Here is a 19,843-nt window from a genome sequence, read left to right as displayed (position 1 = left end):
GCCAGAGGCTTTTGCCTTGCTGCATCTGGGCTGTTTGAGGCGCTCACCACAGCAAAGGCTTGTGGCTGTGGGATAAGAACTGCTTCCATTCAGCGGGGATCTGGAGGAACAGGTCTAGCCAAACAATTGCTGATCACCTATTGCGACTAGATGCTGCTGTTTCAGAAGAATCAAAGCCTTCCCTGCCACCTGTGGTTAAAAAAGGCAGGGACTCTTCACTTGTTCTCTTTCCTGTCCCAGGGGTTCGTTTCAGCAGTTCAATCGGTGTCGATGAAGTAAAAGCCCTGGCTGCACTAATGACTTACAAATGTGCCATCGTGGGTAAGTACAAGGGGAACATAAAGCACGCAGTGACCTGGGCAGGGGATGGGGCCCTGATACAGTGAGTCAGAAAAGCTCGTTAGATGTTTAGAAAATCAGAAGTGCTCCAGAAGTGCACAGTGTTCCTCTGGGCACAGATGTGTGAGGGCAAGGCTTGCTGTGGCTGCAGAATGCACCACTGTCAGCCTGAGATGTTCATCAGGGAGCATCAAGCATTGTGCTTCTCAGATGCGGTCTCTGTGTCTGGGTTGTCATGGATTCAGCTCTGGCTGGTGGCATTTGTGGCAGATTCGAACGCCATATCCTGCCCTGCCTCCAGCTCTGCTCCACAGAGTCCGTGTGGCATTGGTGGGAGTCATGTGTGGTGTGAGGAAGCACTGGCCCCTTGCCTGAATTCACTCAGTTCACGATTGCAGTGCTCACCTCCTCCCTCAGGGGAGCAAGGAGCTAGCAGAAAATATCTGCCTGCCTTACCCGGTCTTTTCCAGATGTTCCTTTTGGTGGCGCCATGGCGGGGGTGAGGATCGATCCAAGGAAATACTCGGTGAGTTCACTCCTCTCCTTCCCCCACCGACAGCCCGTAACTCACGCTCCATTTGCACAGCCCTCCCTCTCCCTGCGGATCACAGCAATGCACTCTGACACGTGGGGGGAGACGTTTGTAGTAACACTCACCCAGTGACTGTGAAAATCAGCTTGGGGCGGGGAAAGGGTTGGTGAACTCTGGTTTATGCCTCAGTTCATCCGACCAGAGAGACACTGAAGGAGTCTGGAGTAGGCATGCTGCTGCTGCTGCCTCTGCCTGCTGTGCTGGGGGAAGGTGCAAATCAGTGAGGGGATGGGTGGGCAGCAAGCAAAAGGAGCAGGAGTTCACATATGGCGTTTTTTTTTTCCATCTGGGGGGCTCATCTGCTGTGAGGGAACTCCCTGGAGAGGTTGGGGTGTGCCCTGCACAGCCAGGGCAGGGCAGCTGCCCAGATGCTGTACCTCGGATCTGTGATTTTAATTTGGGCCTGTAGTAACAACTATGCTTTGTTGTTCTTGCACAGAAACACGAGCTGGAGAAAATAACGAGGCATTTTACTGTAGAAATGGCCAAGAAGGGATTTATAGGTAAGAGTTGTGTTGTCCCAGTTCTCTCAGCAGGCAGAGGAGTGGGCAGTGATTGCCTGGCTGGGCAGGGACAGAGGCTGATGCTCCCCCACGAGATGTCAGGAGTACTCACTGCCCTGGTGCTCTGCTGCTCTGGTACTGCTTTGCTCTGTGAATTCAGAGCAGGTGCCAAGCAGAGTGGGGCTGGGTAGTGGTCTCACCTGGTGTTATCCTCCATTCCCACTAGCCTGGCAAGTGGCAGAGAGGAGTAAAGCTTTCTTCTGCCTCAGCACATGATAGAGAGCCAGGGTGCTTGTCATAGAGCATTCCCTCTTTAATTGGAGGTATTGGAAAGAGACATTCATGCCTGAGGGAAGCTGGGGAGACCCTGGGGCATGGGCAGCATTATGCCTCGATCAGGGGACTCTGGTGTGCCCAGGGACATGAGCAGCCTGCAGAAATCACCTGGCTATGCCTGTGCCATCGATTGGAGCAGAGCAACTGAACTGCAAAGACAAGGTCTAACAGGGTTCTTCTACCTCTGCAGGCCCTGGCATTGATGTGCTGGCCCCTGATATCAGTACTGGAGAGCGGGAGATGTCCTGGATAGCTGACACCTACACCCACACACTGGGGTACCGGGTAAGCTCTGGTGGTGCTGGTTTGGAGCCTGGGATGCTGTGGACACTATGAGGATTTTTGTGCAGAGGGCCTCACCAGTGAGTTGCTTTAGGTTTAGCTGAGGCTTAGGGCAGGCTGTGTGAAGCTGAGGCTTGAGGCAAGTCCTGTCTGGAGGACCTGCACCAAGTAAGGCAACCTTTGTTGTCCCCATCTTGGCCTCACAGGACATCAATGCCCAGGCATGTGTGACAGGAAAGCCAATCAGCCAGGGAGGCATCCATGGGAGACACTCAGCTCCTGGCCGGGGGGTCCTGCACGGCATTGAGAACTACATCACCAACGCAGACTACATGGGCTGCATCGGCCTGAGCCCTGGCTTCCCTGGCAAGACCTTCGTGCTGCAGGTGAGCACTCGCAGCTCTGAGGAGAGCTTCCTCAGGACCTTTCTGCCCCTCCTTTCCAGGAGAGCTTTCAGTCTCAGCTCCTGCAATGCTGTCTGGACATAATTCCCCCAGTCTCTGCTCCCTCTGTGGCAGCCAGCACTCATTTGAGTAGTGTTTCAGACCCACTGTGAGCTGATCAGTTTCAAAGAGCCAATCTCTTACAAACTTGAGCCAGGAGTTAAAGGGTGCTGCACTGCTTACACTGCACAGGCATTCCTAAGGTTTTTCTGTAGCCATCCCACGTGAAAGCACCCATAAAATGGAACTGTGACTGGCCTATGCCACAGAGTGGTGAGGTGGCAGGACACAGGGGGCTTTGCCAGACTGAATGGAAAGAGCTGACCCCATTGACAACGTCATGTTTCCGTCACCTCCAAACCACCTGCAGTGAGCTATGACGTTACCCACAGCAAAGGTCTTGCTTGTGCAGGCAGCCCCAATCTGTTCTGGGTCCTCTTTGGGTCTGGCCCACACTGGCTTTTCTTTGCCCAGCATCCTGGAAGCTAGGTGGGACCCTGTGTTTTGCTGGACTGCCTTTTCCCCTCTCCTCCTTGCTTACAACCGTGGTGAGCTGCTTCCCCCTGCTGTAACTCCAGTTAGCTCCAGCTCTCGGCCAGGAACTCCTGCCAGAATCCACTGCCCGCTGTGCCTGCTGCCTGCTGAGGCCACTGCTCTCTGCAAGGCAGAAATATATGGGAACTGCAGAGCTGAAGTCCTGCCCACAACCAGCTCTCTGGGCACTTGCTCCCCAGCACAGCTCTCTGCCGCAGGGAAGAGGCTTTGAACCGAGGCTGCCCCCAGAGCTGCTGCCCACGGTGCCCACAGGAATGGCCCTGCCATCGCTTATCCCTTTCCTTTCTGCACATCCTTCTGCTCCTCTGATACAGCAGAGAATCACAGGATCATAGAGTATGAGGTTACAAAGGACAAGGATCATCTGGTCCAGCCTTTCGTGGGAAAAGCACAATCTAGACAAGATAGCCCAGCACCCAGTGTAGATGAATCTTCAAAGTGCCCATAGTTGGAGAAACCATCTCTTCCCTGGGGAGATAATTCCAGTGGCTGATTGTTCTGAGGAAAAATTTCCCTTCTGTGACCAATCAGGATCTCCCTGGGAGTAACTGGTACCCATTACTTCTCATCTTTTCTGTGATTCCTTGAAAAAGAGAGTCTCCATCTTCTTTGTAGCCACCCTTTAAATACTGAAACGTGACAGTAGAACAGAGGATGAGAAGGCTGAATACCTTGGCTACCATGTACATAATTTTGCTGTGTTTAGGGATTGGTTTTGCAGCCTCAGGAACCAGTGTTGCTTGTTGGAGCTGCACCAATCTGGCAGTAGACAGTACAAAATCATCTCTTGCTGTAAGGAAAGCTGAGCTACCCTCATGGCCCTGTCACAGCAGCTGGTCATACCCCTTCAGTGTGAGGTGCAAGAGGATTTCTTGGATTGTGCCTAGCTGCTGCGTGGTGCTCACCAAGGAACTGTTTCTCCCTGGATCTGTTTTCTGTCAGGACCAACTCTTACAAACTGGATGGCATGCTGTGCATGGAACCTCATGTCCAGGAGCTCTGGAGGTGACAAAGACAGGCTGAGCTGGAATCCCATATCCCACAGGCTCTGCTTTTCACAGCCTTCTAACTAGCCAAGGAGGTCTGTGTCCTGCCAGGTCCTAGTCTCCATCCAGCTAAAACATTTTCCAGGAACTTCTAGATCAGGGATTCCTATTTATGCTTCTTGGCTCAAGCTCCTCTGGGCTATTGCCAGAGCAGAGGGTCACTTTTCAGTGTCTGTCCCCATCACTTCCCTCTCCCCAGTGTCTCTGCTCTGTGCTGCTGTAGGGCTTTGGCAAAGTGGGGCTGCACACCATGAAGTACCTGCACGAGTATGCAGCCCGCTGTATTTGTGTTGGGGAGACAGATGGAGCCATTTACAATCCCAGAGGGATTGATCCCAGGGAACTAGAAGACTATGAGCAGGTGAGTTAAGCCCAGTCAACCCAGTCCTTGTTCTCAGCGAGGAGTGATCAATGCCTGTCTCTGAAATGCCCACAGGGGGCTGCCTGTCATCTGCTCAGCTACTGCTGGACTCTCTTGCTCATTCCAGGGCCATGGCACCATAGTTGGCTTCCCAAAAGCAGAGCGCTATGACGGCAGCATCCTGGAGGTGCCCTGTGACATTCTCATCCCTGCTGCAGCTGAGAAGCAGCTCACAAGGGAGAATGCACCCCGGGTGCAGGCAAAGGTACAGGCCACTTGTGGCTGCATGCTCCCAACAGGTCCTGCAGTGGTGTGCAAGTGACAGCAGCCCAGCCAAACCTTCCCTTTTGGCACTCAGCACCCCAGGGAGGTGTCACATCACTACATGACAACTGCCCACTGTGCAGAGGTACAGAGCACCAGACAGAAGTGGCAGGTCACATAGTTTAGGGGAGGAGGAAAGCCCAGGCCCTTCCCTTTGCTAGCAGGGAGCAATGATTATTGGAGTGACCTTGGCTGGCTATTTGGGCTCACTTGGTCCTCACCATTGTATCATATCCTCTCTTGAGGGCACAGAAGATGGTACTCTCAAAGGTACAGGGTGTCACAGCATTGCTACTGAAAGTCACAGGCAGCAGATAAGAATGAGCAAAGTGTGGGACTGCTACAAGTTCCACCCTCCTCCCTTCACTGTGAGCTCTAGGGACCAAAGGGATAGGGTGTGCTGGGACCTGGGACTCTATCACAGCCCAATTCTTTTGTAGCCTGAGCTTTTACTCATTCTGTGTGAAACATGATAATGGTTGGACTCAGTTTAAAAGGTCTTTTCCACCCAAAAGAATTCTATGATTCCATGAGGTCTGAGCTTTTGCTCACCCAGCTCCAGTGGGGAGGTGAGTGCCTGGTCCCTGCCACAGGATATGTCCTGGTGAGGGGCCTCCCAGCAGCAGGGAAAGCATTCTGTTACTGCTTGCTTCTTTCATTTCTTCTGTCTAGCTCACCTCTGCTCTGCTTGTCCTCTCAGATCATTGCAGAAGCTGCCAATGGTCCCACTACCCCAGCAGCACATGACATATTCCTGCAGAGAAACATCCTGGTCATCCCGGTACGTCCATGCCCACAGGGATGGTGGACTCATGGCTATAAGGGCCACAAAGTGTTGTCAGCTGCACCAGTGTGGATCTAGCTGGGCTCTGCCAGGTTCTGGGATCATGCAGCATTGATGGTGCTGTCTCATTAAGGCCTTTCTCTGCCTTGACCCCAGCCTCTGAGTACAACTCAGATGTTGATTTCCCTTCTGAACCCTCCTGGTTGTTGGTTGCAGCAGTAATAGACCACTGGGCTCCTGGCCAGCACTGGGGTGTTCTGTGGCCACTGATGAGAGCCAAGAGCAAACCATGCCACATCACACAGGATGTCAGAGCAGCTGGTGTCTTTGCTCAGAGGCAGTGCAGAGCCACCATGGCTCTAGGATTCAGCCATCCCAGTAACCTCATCACTGTCCCTGAAGGCAGAGCCCAAGGGTATGGGGAGGGACCCAAAGCAGAGGAGGAGAGATCATAGTATCATAGCATCATAGTATCACAGTATCAGTCAGGGTTGGAAGGGACCACAAGGATCATCTAGTTCCAACCCCCCTGACATGGGCAGGGACACCCCACACTAGATCAGCCTGGCCAGAGCCTCATCCAGCCTGGGCTTAAACACCTCCAGGGACGGTGCCCCAACCACCTCCCTGGACAGCCCATTCCAGGGCTTCACCACTCTCATGGTGAAGAACTTCCTCCTCACATCCAGCCTGAATCTCCCCTCCTCCAGCTTCATTCCATTCCCCCTAGTCCTATCACTACCTGAGATCCTGAGCAGTCCCTCCCCAGCCTTCCTGTAGGCCCCCTTCAGATACTGGAAGGCCACAATTAGGTCACCTCGGAGCCTTCTCTTCTGCAGACTGAACAGCCCCAACTCCTTCAGTCTGTCCTCATAGGAGAGGTGCTCCAGCCCTCTGATCATCCCTGTGGCCCTTCTCTGGACACCTTCCAGCACCTCCATATCCCTCTTGTAATAGGGGTTCCAGAACTGGAGGCAGTACTCCAGGTGGGGTCTCACCAGAGCTGAGTAGAGGGGGAGGATCACCTCCCTTGACCTGCTGGATCCCCAGATGGGTCTTCTGGTCACCTGAAGCAGCAAATCTGAAGCATGTACTGCCCTTGGCAGGATGTGTATGTGAATGCAGGTGGTGTGACAGTATCCTTTTTTGAGTGGCTGAAGAACCTGAACCATATTAGCTATGGCCGCCTCAGGTTCAAGTACGAGTGGGAATCCAGCAGCTACCTCCTGCAGTCAGTGCAGCACAGCCTGGAGCAGTGGTTTGGCAAAGCCAGAGGGGAGATCCCCATTGTCCCATCCCCAGAGTTCCAGGCTCGTGTGACTGTAAGTGTCTACAGCGACAAAGGGTTGGCCTGACTCACTTGCTTCACATTCCCAGACGCTCCTGTCTGCAGTCCCAGTGCTGAAAGCTGAGCTTTTGGCACACACAGAGCCCCTGTGCTATCACCTCAGTGATGGAGGGGATAGGGTAGATATGCCATGTGTGGTGGTATAGCCCTACTGCTGGAGAGTGCCACAGGAAGTCTCTGGGGAGCCAAGCCATGTGTTGGAGCCAGATGCAGAGCTGGCAAGGCAAGCTTAACCACCTGTGGTGGTCTTGTGCCAAGCAGAGGGGCTGTGTTTGAAAAATGGGTTTGGAGAGGCCAACCTCTGGTCTCTCCCACAAAGGGTTCACTTGTTCTCCCCAACAGGGTGCCTCAGAGAAGGACATTGTGTATTCAGGACTGGCCTACACCATGGAGCAGTCAGCCAAGGTACCTCCACAGGCTCCTGTCCATCCCTGCTGTCCCTGGCCTACCCACAGCAACCCATCACCACTCCCAGGGTCCTTTGCCCCCAGACCCTTCCAGTACACAGTAGCCTCATGCCTGTCCTCTCTCTCTAGCAAATTATGACCATGGCTGCAAAGTACAACCTGGGCCTGGACCAGAGAACTTCTGCCTACCTGTGTGCTCTGGAGAAGGTGTTCACTGTGTACAATGAAGCTGGCTTCACCTACTGACACAGCCTCCCTGCCAGTAACCATGAGGGTGCCAGTCCTGCTGTGCAGGGAGTGCCCAGGACACCACATGCTGCACAGACACCCTGGTCTCCATAAATGGTTGGTTTGAGCATGTTCTCTCTCTGCTGCCTGGCTCTCAGCTCTCCTGGGCAGAGGGCTGTCTTCCCCCACACTCCCTCTGCCCTAAATCCTTTACAGCCTTCTGGATGCTGGAAGACGTGATGTTACTGGTTTGTGTTGGCAGAATTGGACAAGGGAAGTAAAAAACAGAGTTATCTGTAGGGGAGGGGACAGCCCAGAGCAGAGCCAGCCTCAAGAACAGCTGTCTTGGTCTGTTTAGTAACACGTGGTGGGTGCTGCAAGCACTGCTGCATCTGGTGCAGACACAGGGAGCAGAGCCAGGGCAGAGATTTGCAAGCATCAGCAAACCTGTTGTGTGTCCGTGCTGACTGCTGCAGCATCACTCCTTGCCTGCAGAGCTGGTGAGGCAGCATGGCTGGAGGATTTAATCTCATACTCATGGCAAAGAGACCCAGCCCAGCCTCTCATCCTGGACTGTGCTGCAGCCAAGGGACTGGGGGCTAACTGGGGACACAGGCTGTGTTGGTGGTCCTGCTTGAAGGAGCTGAAGCCCAAGGTCTGTGTTTTGGGGTGGGCACAAGACCCCTGCTGTGGTAGACATCACTTAGTGCTGAGTGGCACCCATTTGCCCTTGGGGTGCTCATACTACAGCTGAGCAAGCCATGGGTGCCAGCCATGTCCCTGACTCCAAGGGGAGCAGGGAAGGTGAAGCAGACAGCAGAGAGGCTCCCCTTCATTTTGCACATCTAGCACAAGGTCAGGATGCATCTCTAGGATGTACCTTACAAACAGCAGCACGTCCTGCTGCGGGAGGGCTGGGGGAAGCCTGCACCCAGCACCTGAACCCCCTCTGCTGGCACAGCATCTCTTAAGATGCAACCAGTGCTCGTAGTCCAGGCACACCCAGCCTCATCCTGGCTCATCCTCCAAGGCTCCCTGCACTTACTTGCAGACAAAAATCACTGCATTCAGTGCACAGGCAAATGGCATGATGCTGCTGCCTGTGCCCCAGGCCTCAACCAGAGCGTGGCTGGAGGCCCAGGGCACGGTGACCTGCTGCTGATGCAGCAGTAAACAGACAGGAAAGCATCTTGCTCTCATGGGGATCCAGTCTTGCCCACTCCTCCAGCCATAAGGGCCAGGTAGTCTGCCCCAACTCCTCACTCCTCTTCCCAAAACTACTCCCGCCACCCAAGCACAGGACTAGCCCTTTCCCCCCAGGGAACCCACAACCAGGACCAGGGGGCTACAGACAAGAGTTGGCTTTATTCACACACACGGGGGCAGCTGTGTCACTGGCAGCTGCCCTCGTATTGCACATCCAGCGACGGGGGGCAGGGGGATATCCATGCCACGTCACAACACAGCGTCAGCACTAGGGGACCTCGGGGTGGCGGGGCGGTGGGGGGGCGCGCGGGCGCCTTCACCACCCAGCAGGCTGGGAAGCAGGCTTGGGCACCGAGGGTTCACAAAGGCAAAAGACCTGTCCACCCATAGATAGATAGAGATATAGAGATATATATATATAAAAAAAAATCCTCTGATGATGAGCAGAGCAGAAGCAGAGGGAGGGGCGTGCGAGCGGAATGTACAGCGGCCCGCGGGCAGGCAGACATGCGGTGTGCGGACACGGACACGCCGGGACGCAGCCGGGGCTTATGGCGCTGGGAGGGAGACAGAGCCATAAACCCGGGCTTCACAGACACACACACACACCGGACCCTGTGGGCAGTGCCCACGGCTTGGGCACACGCCAGGGCTCAGGGGCTCGGACACAGAGGGGGTTTCTCACTGCTAGACACGGTACGGAAACACAGACACGGTCCCTTGGAACGGAACTGGAGGAAGAACTCGTGAGCGAACAGGGCAGGGGCACCTCTGCTCCTCCCTGGCACGTAGGCGCTGGCCAGGGGTGGCTGAGGGGGAGCAGGGGGCTCCTGGCGGTTCGTTGTGCTGCTGGTGGAAGAGGCGAGGATGGGGGTCCATTATGCCTCTGGCTCGTATTCCTGGTATTCCTCCTGCAGAGTGAAAGAGCTGTCAAAAGAGCCCAGGTGGGGCGCAGAGCCCGTTCCCCCAGCCCCACACCAGCCTGCTCTCCAAGCTGCAGGGCTGAATGTATGGGGAACAGGCAGGCTCTGGGCTTTGCTCCAGAGAGCAGTGACCACTGGCACACTTGCTGCTAGCAGCCAGTGCCCTCGGCAGTACCCTGTACACCCTTGCTACTCCATCCAATTACCTGCGGGGGCTCCTCGTAGTTCTCTCCCTCTGGCTCCAGCAACGGCTCAACCAGTGGCTCCTCAACAGCCTCCTGGGCCACCTCCTCTGGCTGGGGTGAAATGGGGCATCAGTTCCAAGCACACGTCACCCACACAGCATCCACCCTTTCTGACCCTACCAGACCAGGAGGAACCTGGCAGAGATCAGCAGTGCACCCAGGATATACTGGGGGCTTCATGTGGGAAGCACCAGTGGGGGGCCCAAGGCACCCCAAGGACGCACCAGCCTGCCTAACTGGGAGGTGACGGGGTCTGTGGGAGCAAGAGCTGGGTGAACATGCCCCTGCGCCACTCCCAGTCCCAATCCCAGGCAGGTGATGGGTGCTGGCACCATGTGAGCCCTGCAGAAGCATCCTGCATCCCTGGCAGGGGGTGGTGGTGCTGGGTAACCCCTCCCTGGGGCTGGCAGAGCGGCTGGCAGGAAGGGGAAAGGGGGGCAGCCGATCCTCCTGTGCAGCAGCAGTGGCAGCAGTGGCCTCATTTCTTCAACTGATGCTATTTTGGGCTAAGCTGGAAGCCAATAGCTCATGGGAGCAGCGAGATGCAAGCCTGCCGCCCCTCCCCGTCCCTCAGCTCCGCAGCTGTCAGGTCACCTCGCAGCTGCTGGAGTGATGTGAGACGTTCCCACACCGCTGGCCGCCATGCAGGAGCCTCTGCAGGCACACGTCCACAGCAGGTGCACACGCAGCTGCCACGCTTGGGGCAGCGGCACCGGCCTGCTCTAGGCAAAGGCAGGACAGCTGGAGACCTTTGTGGTCCCTCACAGTGATGTGGAGCAGCCAGCGGGCTCCTCATCAAGCCTCAGGACACACCAGCTTCCCCATGGGCATGGCAGTGGCCGGGGGGAGGTCTCACCTTCAGGTCCGCAGGGAACTCCTCCTTCTTCACCAGCCCAGTGGCTGCCGCAATGTTGCCAGCGCCTGAGAATGCCGCTTCACCCAGCTGGGACGCCTGCTCCTTTGCTTTCTCAGCCACTGCAAGAGCCAGAGGCGCCCATCAGTGCCAGGGAGGGATGCCCAGCTGCAGCTCTGTGTCCAGCATCACCCTGCGGTGCAGCTGGTAGGGAGCTGCTGGGCAGGATCAGGCCCTCCCTACCCAGGCACTAGGGTGGGGAGGGGGCCAGGACACCGCTCTGCAACTGGGCAGGGAGTGTGAGCAGCCACCACAAATCCTGCCTTGCGGGCCCTGTTACATAAGAGGCTTTAGCTGGGTGACATCAGCCCCTCAATTAGCCTCTGATCTCGTTAACATGGCCATGCTCTCCAGACCAGAGGAGTACTGCAGCAGGGAGACAGAGAGGACCCATACCTGAAGTGACACCTTGCACCACGCCTTGGGTTTTACTTCCTGGAGGTAGAAAGAAACAGAGAGGCGGTTAGAGGGGCCAGCAACCAGGCTCTGCCATGTGCCCAAGACCCTGGCAGGGCTCTGCAAGCTAGGATAGCATCCTGCCTGCACCCCAGCCTGGCCATGCCAGGGTGCTAAGCACCCTTCAGGCCCCCCACAGGGCTCCTCCAGTCCCTGCAGAAGCCCAGGCTGTGGCAGCACAGGGCTGCCACTGTGTGCCAGGCAGGGCAGAAACCCCAGGGCCCAGTGCCATGCTGGGGAACAGCCAGGCAGGGTGAGCACCAGCTGTGCCGCTGAGCAAAGCCTCCTGCAGAAGCCACAATCCATACCCAGACCTGGTGCCAACCCGGCATAAGAAACCCTACAGCCACAGTGGCCTGGGGCTGGTTTCTGCTGCTGGCTGTGCTGACCTTGCCAGATGCCCTTCAGGCAGAGTGACACTTCCCACAGCTACCAGGACACCCCAAGGGTTGGGAGCAAAGTGGCTATGACAGGGGAGGGAAAGGCCAGATAGCTCCTGCAGGATGGGATTTCAAGGTGGTCCTTGAACTGCTGGACCTCAGTTCAGGGCATGTCCCCCTGGGCAAGGTGAGAGTCCAGGCAAGGTACCCACCACTGCCTGGGGGAACAGCTCCAGGGCTTCAGATTTCTCAAAAAGCTGGTGCCCCCCAGAGTAGGACAGAGCCCAAATCCTTTGCTCTCCCTCCTTGCTGCAGGCAGGGGTGGCCGCAGCTCCCTCCCCGAGCAGCCCAACACCACAGCCTGGCACTGAGCCTGCCCAGAAGCTGCCAGCAATAGCTTCTAGGACTTGGCCCTGAAAGCACTCTGGCCCCTTGGGGTAGCGTGGAGGGAATCCCCAGGGTGCTGGGGAGATGCCAGGAGAGCCGTGGGGTGGGATGTGCTCCAGGGGGCACAGCATTTTTTCAGGCCACTACTCCGAGCCAGGTGCATCCCAGCACTGGGGTCACTGCCTCCATCACAGTCCTTCCGTGCTCCTGCCCTAGATCATCCTCAGCGAGGTGTCGCGGGGCCCTCCGGCTCAGATCACCAGGAGCCCCAGGGGGTCCACTCACCGGGGGGGTCCCATGCCCTCCGCCTGGGGACCAGCCTCGACCCTGAACTCGCCTGCAGGGTCCCATCCTCCTGCCTGCGTATGCCCCGTGGGCAGGGCACTGCGGGCACCGGCCCCTGCCCCGGGGCTACCCGCTGGCAGGGCGGTCTTGGCAGGGAAGGGGTAGGGGCAGGCGGGGGGGGGGGAGAGGGGGGGGCTATGGGGAGCGAGTCCGGGGACAGGTGGAACCGGCAGAAGGATGCAAGGGCAAACGCAGGAGCAAGCAAGGGCAGGCGGAGAGGGCAGGCAGGGGACGGGCAGGGATTAAGCCGGGGGACACGCAAGGTGCAGGCAGGCCGAGCCGGCTCTTACCGACATACAGGACCCCTTCCTTGGTCTTCTCGGCGGCCTCGGCCACCCCCTGCTTAGTCTTCTCGGCGGCGGCGACCACCCCCTCCTTGGCCTTGGACAAGCCCTTCATGAACACCTCCATGGCGGCTCTGCGGGGAGAGGCCGCACGGCTTCACCCCGCCCCGGCCCCCCCCCTCCCGGTCCGGCCCGGCCCCGCTCCCGCCCGCCCCGCGCATCCCCGCGCATCCCCCCGGTCCCGCCGGCCCCACCTCGGACCCGTCCCCGCCGCCCGCCCGACCTGTCTCGCTGGCGGCGGGGACGGGCGGGCCGGGCCGGGCCGGGCCGGGCTGCGGCGGGGCGGGCTCAGTGCGGCTGTGTGGGGCCGCGCCGCGCTGCGCCGCGCTGCGCCGTGATGTGCGGGGGGGACCGCGCCGCGCCGCGCCGAGCCGTGACCGGCCGAGCCGTGGCCGGCCGCCCCCGCAGCGCCAGGGACTGGCACCCCCAGGACGGTTCCACCACCTTGCAACCTCTCCACATCCCTATCCACCCTGATCCCATCCCGCGCTGCCCCTATGGTATCCTGTCCTGGTCCCCATCGCATCCCATCCCCATCGCACCCTCTCCCTGTCTCATCTTTCGGTATTGATCCCATGCTCTCCTCTCTATAAGCTCTCCTCTCTATAAGTCCCATCCTGTCCGGACTCTGTCTTATCCTGTTCCATCTTGTTTCTGTCCCACCTCTTCCACGTTCTACTGTGTCCCTATGCCATTGCTGCCCCCCATCCTATCCTGATCCCATCCCCTTCTCATGACCTCATCACACTCCATTCCCATCCCACTCTGTCCCCACTCCATCCATTTCTGATCCCATCCCCTCACCATTACATCCCACACTGTCACCATTCGATTTCCATCCCATGTTGTTCCTATCACAACCTAGCCTCATCCCATCCTTGCTAACACATCTCCCCCCACTCTCCCCCCCCCCCATTATGATGCTGCCTTGGCTTACCTGCGCACCATTCTGCTCTGTCCCAAAACACACAACCCTGATCTGAAGCCTCACCATCCCCACCTTACCCCATCCTACCACCTCCCACTGATTACATCCCACCTTGACCTTTTGCTCTCGTCCCCCATCTCCCTGCCCTAAGGCAGAGAATCCACCCATCTCCCAGGAGGGGCAGGCCCAACACTCCCACCCCCATCAGCTGCAGCTGGGACACCTGTCTGTGGGTACTTAAGAGCTGAGGAAGTGGGAGGGGTGTCTGTGCTGGGCAGCATGGCTACAGGAGAGCAGGTAAGCACTCTCCTGGAGTTTAGGTGGCTCCTCTGTCCTTCTTGGGGCTCCTGGCTGTGGAACCCATGTCACACTGGTGGGGTGGGGCGGGGCAGGAGGAAGGGAAGAAGGTGTGGGGTGTGGTGGCACAGGCTCCTTGCTGGGGTGGCTGTGGTGCTTGCTTGTGCTGTCCCTCCTTCCCCAGCGGAGGCAAGAGGAACGGAAGCGGCGGAGGGCTCAGCAGCGAGAGCTGCTCCTGGCAGAAAGTCTGGGCAAGCACCCCCTGCAGAACAGGTAAGGAGGGCCTGGCCATAGGCAGCCTCCTCCAGTGCTGAGAGCAGGCTGCTGGGGCTGAGCATGGTCTCCAGCATGGCTGAACTCCCCCCAAATCCCCTCCTTCTCTAGATGGGCACTGTGGTTCTTCAAAAATGACAAGAGCAAGATGTGGCAGGCAAACCTGCGTCTCGTCACCAAGTTCAGCACTGTGGAGGACTTCTGGGCGTGAGTGTCCCGTGGGTGGGCAATGCGCTGCCTACAGAGAGGCCCTGGGTTTTGGGGTCTGGGCCAGTGGAGGGTGCTGGAAGTCTCTGAGGGGCTTCTCACCTCTGTGTTTTGTCTCCACTTGGCACAGGCTGTACAGTCACATCCAGCTTGCCAGCAAGCTCACATCTGGCTGTGACTACTCCCTGTTCAAGGTGCGACACCCTCTCTGCTGCAGTCCCTCCTGAGAGCCCCTACAGCACCCAGCATTATGGGAGCACGCCGAGTACTGGTGGTGCTGGCAGGGTACCTTTGAAGTGGAGCGACAGGGGAAGCCTGTCTGGGTGCTCACAGCTTCTCAAGCTGTCTCTGGCCAGGTTCTTGGTGCCCCCAACCATGTCCTCGTGTGTCCCTAGGATGGCATCGAGCCTATGTGGGAGGACAGCCAGAACAAGCGTGGTGGGCGCTGGCTCATTACCCTGGCCAAGCAGCAGCGCCATACTGATCTGGACAGTTTCTGGCTGGAAACGGTGAGTGAGACCTTACTTGGGCTCCTGGCAGTAGGTCAATGTTGAGCCCCAGTGGGAACTCTCTCCTGTTCTCCTGCGGCAGCTGCTGTGCCTCATCGGGGAGATGTTTGATGAGTACAGCGATGAGGTGTGTGGGGCCGTCATTAACATCCGAGCTAAGGGGGACAAGATTGCCATCTGGACCCGGGAAGCAGAGAACCGTGAAGGGGTCACCCACATCGGGTAATGAACCTTCATGGGGGAAGCTGTGCAGGGCCAGGGTTGGGGCAATGAAGTCCCTGGGAGGGGGAGAAGCAATGCTGCCCTATTTACAGAGCCTCTTGTCTCCTCTAGGCGCATCTACAAGGAGCACCTGGGCCTGCCGCAGAAGGTGGCCATTGGGTACCAGGCCCACGCAGACACAGCCACCAAAAGTGGCTCCCTTACCAAGACCAAGTTTGTGGTGTGACTGTGGGGAGAGGGAGGAGCTGCCCACAGGGTCCCACTGTCCCGTACTGTAATGAATGTCTGCAACTGACATGGTCTGTGTTTTCCAGGGCTGGGCCAGGGCACCAGTGCCCTGGGAGGGCTAACAATGTTTTTCTGTGTCCTGTATCTGCCTGCTGGGTAAGCCAGGCTGGGAGCACAAAACTCGCATCACTTGCACATTGCTGTGGACTGGGGGCACTGCGTGTGTCCCCTGGAACCAGTGTCTCTGGACACAGTGCCCAGAAGGATGCAGGGCTCAAGCCTCTCCTGGCCAAGGCATGAGCACAGCTCACTGCCCAGTGAGCTTGAGTGAGGGAGCAGCTCCTCTGGGTCAGCTGGGAAGCTAGTCCTTGTCTCTCCCAAACCACTGCAGTGAGATATGGGTCTGCCTTCTTGGGAAGACCAACTCCACAGCCAAGGGCTGCCCAGTCACCTGAAAGGGTGGGGCTGGGGCTGCAACACAGCATTGTCCCCATACTGTTCACCTTGGGCTGTTTGCACTCACATCCCTCCCACAGGCTCCCTGCAGCACAGGTGCTAAGAAGTTTATGTGCATCCCAAAGGTTTGTCAGTGCCAGGCCTGCAGGTTCACAACCTTGGTCTCCTGAGGCCTGGGAGTTGCTGGCTCTTCCCTTCCATAGACCATGTCCTCTTCTGTCCTTCTTGTCTGTCCTGGCTGCAGAGGGGTCCCTTTACTCCTCCCCTCTTCCAGACCAGGCTCTGTCCTTTAATCTTTTATTTGTGTTTGATTGTTGGGTCTGTCCTTCCCCTACATATTCATATTCTTGAGCTAGAGATGCCTGCTCACCTGCTGGTAGCACTGTCTGTACTTGAGGCCTCGTTGCAGTTCTTCTTCAGGAGGAGACTCCTCTGTCCCCTCCAGGAGCACCTGGGCAGCTCTAGCTCAGCTCAGGGTTGCACCATGACAGCACTTCCAGCCCCCCTGCACCTCTTTGAGCCTAGAGCTGGGTCTAATTGGCCCCCACCACTGCAGGGTGCCTGTGCTGTCTCCATGCTGTCCTGGCTGCACCTGGCATTTACAGAGCTCATCCTGCAGAAGGACAGAGTCTTGAGGCTGTCTTTGCTCTTGCAGTTGGTTGAGAAGTGTCCAGCTGCAGCTCTGCAGGCAGGTGTTGCAGCCATGGCCCCCTCAGCCTTTGGCTGCCCATGGTACATCCTTGTAGGGCTTGATGAGTCATACTGAGCCCTGAGACACTGTCTGTGGGACACAGCTGCCATTAGAAACACAGAATCACTTAGAGGGGAAAAGACCTTATTTAAAAAAAAAAAAGGCCCAGCCTTTCTGCAGGTTCCCTGAGGCTGTCCTCCCCTGCCCTACATTGCCTTTGGTGCCAGGGTTGGGGGGAGAGATGGTGGTTTATAGCAGGCATGCAGTATGCCAAGCCCTATTCCCATGTCCTTGTGTTGTGCGCTGGCCCCGGGCCCTTCTTTCTTACAGGTACAAGGCGGATAGTACCCTACTGCCTTCCCTGTGGGGCAGCCGAGGAATGCTGCGGGCACTACTGGCCCCATGGCTGGTGGCAGAAGCAGCCTCCTATTACGGAGGTGCCTGGAGTGTCAGGCCCGTGGCACCTGCACTTCTCTCACCTCGCCACACGGTGGAGCCACTCGCCCGGCCTTAGCCGGCTCCGGTGCGGCAGGGCTGGTAGCCTGCCCTGCCTGCTGCAGGGTCCTGGCCGCCCCGAGTTGTAGAAGCACGGCAGAGCGGCTCCAGCCCGCGCACACACACGCTCCACTACCCCACCAGTACGAAGCAGGCAGAAGCCAGGTGTGGGGCATGGGTTTTGGGGCTGGCAGGCCGGAAGGTGGAGGGGAGGTGAAGGCACAAGGTGTGTGGGGGGTGTTACATCCCCCATCCACCACTCCATTAATGGGTGTGCTTTGTGCCTCCTCCAGGTGGCATGAAGGGAGTGAGGGGCTACCTATCCCTCTGCTCCTTCAACCCACTCCTTTGTCTCATATAGCTCCCACAGAGTCCCTACCTGCCTTTGGGCAGGACAATCCTACCTTCTGGCCGTGCTGGGACATTGTTCCTGTCCCCTCACCTTCATGCTGGATGCAATAAGGGGGCTGTACTCATCAGGTGCCATGCCATACCAGGATGCCAAGGTTACCAAGGGGCTTGGTGACAGGGGCTACCATGTGGTTCATTGCCATTCATGTACAGCTGTAGTGGGATTTCAGTTGGTTGGAAAAATAATAGGGGACATTTATCTCTGGGGGTTTATGGGGTTGCTGGAGCCCAGCCACTCTTTGGGGGCACAAGGGTCTCCATCCTCAGCTCCTGCACATCACGATCCATGCCTGGGGAGCAGAGGGTGCTGTGAGGTGGGGGGCACACAAGGACCCTCTGGGTGGGCACAGCAGTTGTGAGGAGCCACCCAGCAAGCACAGCAGTATCAGTGCTGCCCTAGGCCTGTCTCATGCTGGGCAGCTGTCCCAGCTGGCAGCCGAGCTGGCAGCCCTGTCAATAATCATAATTAAAAATTAATACTAATCAAAAGGGAGAGGCAGATGGCAGCAGACATGCGGCAGGGCTGCAGGTGGGGGGGGAGGGGGGGCGGGCACTGGAGACAGGGAGGCCAGCAAGGACAAGGGGGGGGGGGGCAGGGTGCAGTGGGGGGGGGGGAGGTAGGGGCTGGGTGCATCCATTGGGGTTGGGGGGGTGCAGTGTCAGGGACCCACACAGCACAACAGGGATGGGGAATATGGGTCCAGTGTTGCTGTGGGGCACAGAGGGGATGGGGGCAGCAGCAGAGCGCTGGGCTAGTGCAAGCATGGGGACCTGTGTCCCCCTCTCTGAGTAGCACAGGTTGGTGGTACTGGGTGTCTGTGCAGGGTCACCTTGCTTGTGCCTGGCATGCAGCCAGGGCCAGGCACTGCTGGCCTGCGTCTCAGCTCGGCAGGCTTCCAGCCTGGCCTCTCCCTGCACCATCAGCTCTGATGGCTCTGGCAGCAAGGACAGTTCCTGCCTCCTGCCCCCTGCACACACCTTGTGCCAGGTGCAAGCAATGGGTGCTGCAGGATTAAAATCCCCCAAAGTAACTGTGGAAGGAGCTGCTGGCTCCCTGGCAGGCTGTGTGGGCTGGGGAAGAACAGGCAGCACTGGCTCACTGTGGGAGTGGGCAGGCAGCACGACTGCCAGCAGTGGGGCTGTGCCACATTGTTCCCTTGGTGTCTGTGCCCACCTCCCCTGCCCCATCGCCTACCTGGAGCCGCGGGGATGTTCTGTGTCCTGGCAAGGGAGATGTGGTGCCCAGGGGACCTCTGTTCCTGTGTACTGTCAGCACTTCCTGAGCATCCCCAGGGAGATTGCCCCCCATGAGAAGCACCATGCCTTCTCTGCCCATCCTGCTGGGCCTTGGTGAGGGCACAGGCTGAGCTTGCCCTCCACCCCGAATCGCCATGATGCACGCGGAGGGGTACCCAGGATGAGGGGTACCTACCGCACATTGTTCCCATGACAACCTCCCCGGAGACAGCAGCCGGTGCGGGAGATGTGGGAGGCATGAGGCCCATGGACCCCTCCATGCTTGGGCTCCCGCACCTTGACAGGACACAGCAGGGTGCAGCACAGGGGCTGCAGCGATGGGTTTGGCTCCTGGCTTTGGGCTCTGCCTGCCCTGTGCTGTTCCGTGCCCACTGTCTCTGCAGTGTAGGGCAGGCAGTGCTGATGCTGCCCACGTGCGCGGGACTGCTGCCTTCCAAGAGCTGATTTGTACACTGGGGTTAGTATGGAGGGGTCTGAGCGGAGGGGAAGGGGTTAAGTGCCAGCAGAGGCGGGGGAGAGTGGGACATTATCTCCTGCCCTGCGGCACAGGGAGCCTGTACCTGAGAAGGGTCCCTTGCTGTCACTTCTCATCTGAGCAGCAGACAGGCTCCTGCAACACGGCTGAGCACTCTCCTTCCCCGCAGGGACGGGTTGGCACTTCCCGCTTGGCAGAGGCGGGCGGGGGAGCGGGCGGGTGGGATGGGGACAGGGACAGGAGCTGTGTGGACACAGACCTGCAGGCATCAGACGTGCAGGCATGGCTGCAGCGCGGTGCTGAGGCAGGCTGCAGGCAATGTTTTGCTACAGGCAGAGCTGTCCTCGCCACCCTGTCCTGTGCCCCCTGGCCACTACCCCTTTGGGGTTCTCTCTGCTGGCCCGATGCCATGGTTTGGGGGCCTGGATGGCTGGCATCTGCCTGTGTGGCCGTGCTCCTCTCCAGGCGCTGTGCCCATGCTGTCCCCAAGCCTCCTGCCCACAGCCCCGTTCCTCAACTCCCCCAGACAATTGCACCAGCTCTAAGGGACCAGACTTCAACTCCCTTGACACAGATGCATCCCAACAGCTGGGGAAGGGGCGGCTCCATCAGCACCCTCGTGTCCTCCTGTCATAGCACAGGAATCA

General features: G+C 58.1%; 3 protein-coding genes across 4 annotated transcripts; 2 read left to right on the top strand and 1 right to left on the bottom strand.

Annotated features, from left to right (window-relative positions):
• The first annotated feature begins 240 nt into the window (after nucleotides 1-240).
• LOC137445906 (glutamate dehydrogenase 1, mitochondrial-like) lies at nucleotides 241-7,595 on the top strand. Its single transcript, XM_068148068.1, has 11 exons — nucleotides 241-321; nucleotides 810-865; nucleotides 1,371-1,434; nucleotides 1,961-2,055; nucleotides 2,259-2,438; nucleotides 4,320-4,457; nucleotides 4,585-4,722; nucleotides 5,482-5,562; nucleotides 6,672-6,887; nucleotides 7,256-7,318; nucleotides 7,450-7,595. The coding sequence occupies exons 1-11, from the start codon at nucleotides 297-299 to the stop codon at nucleotides 7,564-7,566; spliced, it is 1,173 nt and encodes a 390-aa protein (XP_068004169.1). The 5' UTR covers nucleotides 241-296; the 3' UTR covers nucleotides 7,567-7,595.
• Nucleotides 7,596-8,894: 1,299 nt separating this feature from the next.
• SNCB (synuclein beta) lies at nucleotides 8,895-13,054 on the bottom strand. The gene is made up of 6 exons (XM_068161051.1): nucleotides 12,971-13,054; nucleotides 12,694-12,821; nucleotides 11,232-11,270; nucleotides 10,779-10,897; nucleotides 9,884-9,973; nucleotides 8,895-9,665 (listed from the first exon to the last, which is right to left on the bottom strand). The coding sequence occupies exons 2-6, from the start codon at nucleotides 12,812-12,814 to the stop codon at nucleotides 9,633-9,635; spliced, it is 402 nt and encodes a 133-aa protein (XP_068017152.1). The 5' UTR covers nucleotides 12,815-12,821; nucleotides 12,971-13,054; the 3' UTR covers nucleotides 8,895-9,632.
• On the top strand, nucleotides 13,035-16,966 carry EIF4E1B (eukaryotic translation initiation factor 4E family member 1B). Of its 2 annotated transcripts, XM_068161034.1 has the most exons (7): nucleotides 13,035-13,972; nucleotides 14,157-14,245; nucleotides 14,357-14,452; nucleotides 14,583-14,646; nucleotides 14,848-14,961; nucleotides 15,044-15,183; nucleotides 15,295-16,966. In XM_068161034.1, exons 1-7 carry the CDS (start codon nucleotides 13,955-13,957, stop codon nucleotides 15,407-15,409), a joined length of 636 nt encoding a protein of 211 aa, XP_068017135.1. In that variant the 5' UTR covers nucleotides 13,035-13,954; the 3' UTR covers nucleotides 15,410-16,966. The 2 variants fall into 2 exon arrangements, with proteins under 2 accessions (XP_068017135.1, XP_068017141.1); XM_068161040.1 differs by lacking the exon at nucleotides 14,583-14,646.
• The last annotated feature ends 2,877 nt before the right edge of the window (nucleotides 16,967-19,843 follow it).

Source organism: Melanerpes formicivorus, unplaced genomic scaffold, assembly GCF_026170545.1.
Source record: "Melanerpes formicivorus ecotype bairdi unplaced genomic scaffold, bMelFor1.0.p_v2 SCAF_2, whole genome shotgun sequence".
NCBI lineage: Eukaryota > Metazoa > Chordata > Aves > Piciformes > Picidae > Melanerpes > Melanerpes formicivorus.
Note: the sequence above shows the minus strand (reverse complement) of the source record. Positions and strands in the feature narration are given on the sequence as shown.

Bases quoted from the DNA above. Each gene is read 5' to 3' on its own strand.
- LOC137445906 (XM_068148068.1), top strand. From the start codon at position 297: ATGACTTACAAATGTGCCATCGTGG. The intron at 322-809 runs GTAAGTACAAGG...GGTCTTTTCCAG, and splicing joins TTACAAATGTGCCATCGTGG to ATGTTCCTTTTGGTGGCGCC. The intron at 5,563-6,671 runs GTACGTCCATGC...TGCCCTTGGCAG, and splicing joins GAAACATCCTGGTCATCCCG to GATGTGTATGTGAATGCAGG.
- SNCB (XM_068161051.1), bottom strand. From the start codon at position 12,814: ATGGAGGTGTTCATGAAGGGCTTGTCCAAGGCCAAGGAGGGGGTGGTC. The intron at 9,974-10,778 runs GTGAGACCTCCC...ATTTCACCCCAG, and splicing joins AGTTCCCTGCGGACCTGAAG to CCAGAGGAGGTGGCCCAGGA. The intron at 9,666-9,883 runs GTAATTGGATGG...TTCACTCTGCAG, and splicing joins ACTACGAGGAGCCCCCGCAG to GAGGAATACCAGGAATACGA.
- EIF4E1B (XM_068161034.1), top strand. The intron at 14,246-14,356 runs GTAAGGAGGGCC...CTCCTTCTCTAG, and splicing joins AAGCACCCCCTGCAGAACAG to ATGGGCACTGTGGTTCTTCA. The intron at 14,962-15,043 runs GTGAGTGAGACC...CTCCTGCGGCAG, and splicing joins ACAGTTTCTGGCTGGAAACG to CTGCTGTGCCTCATCGGGGA.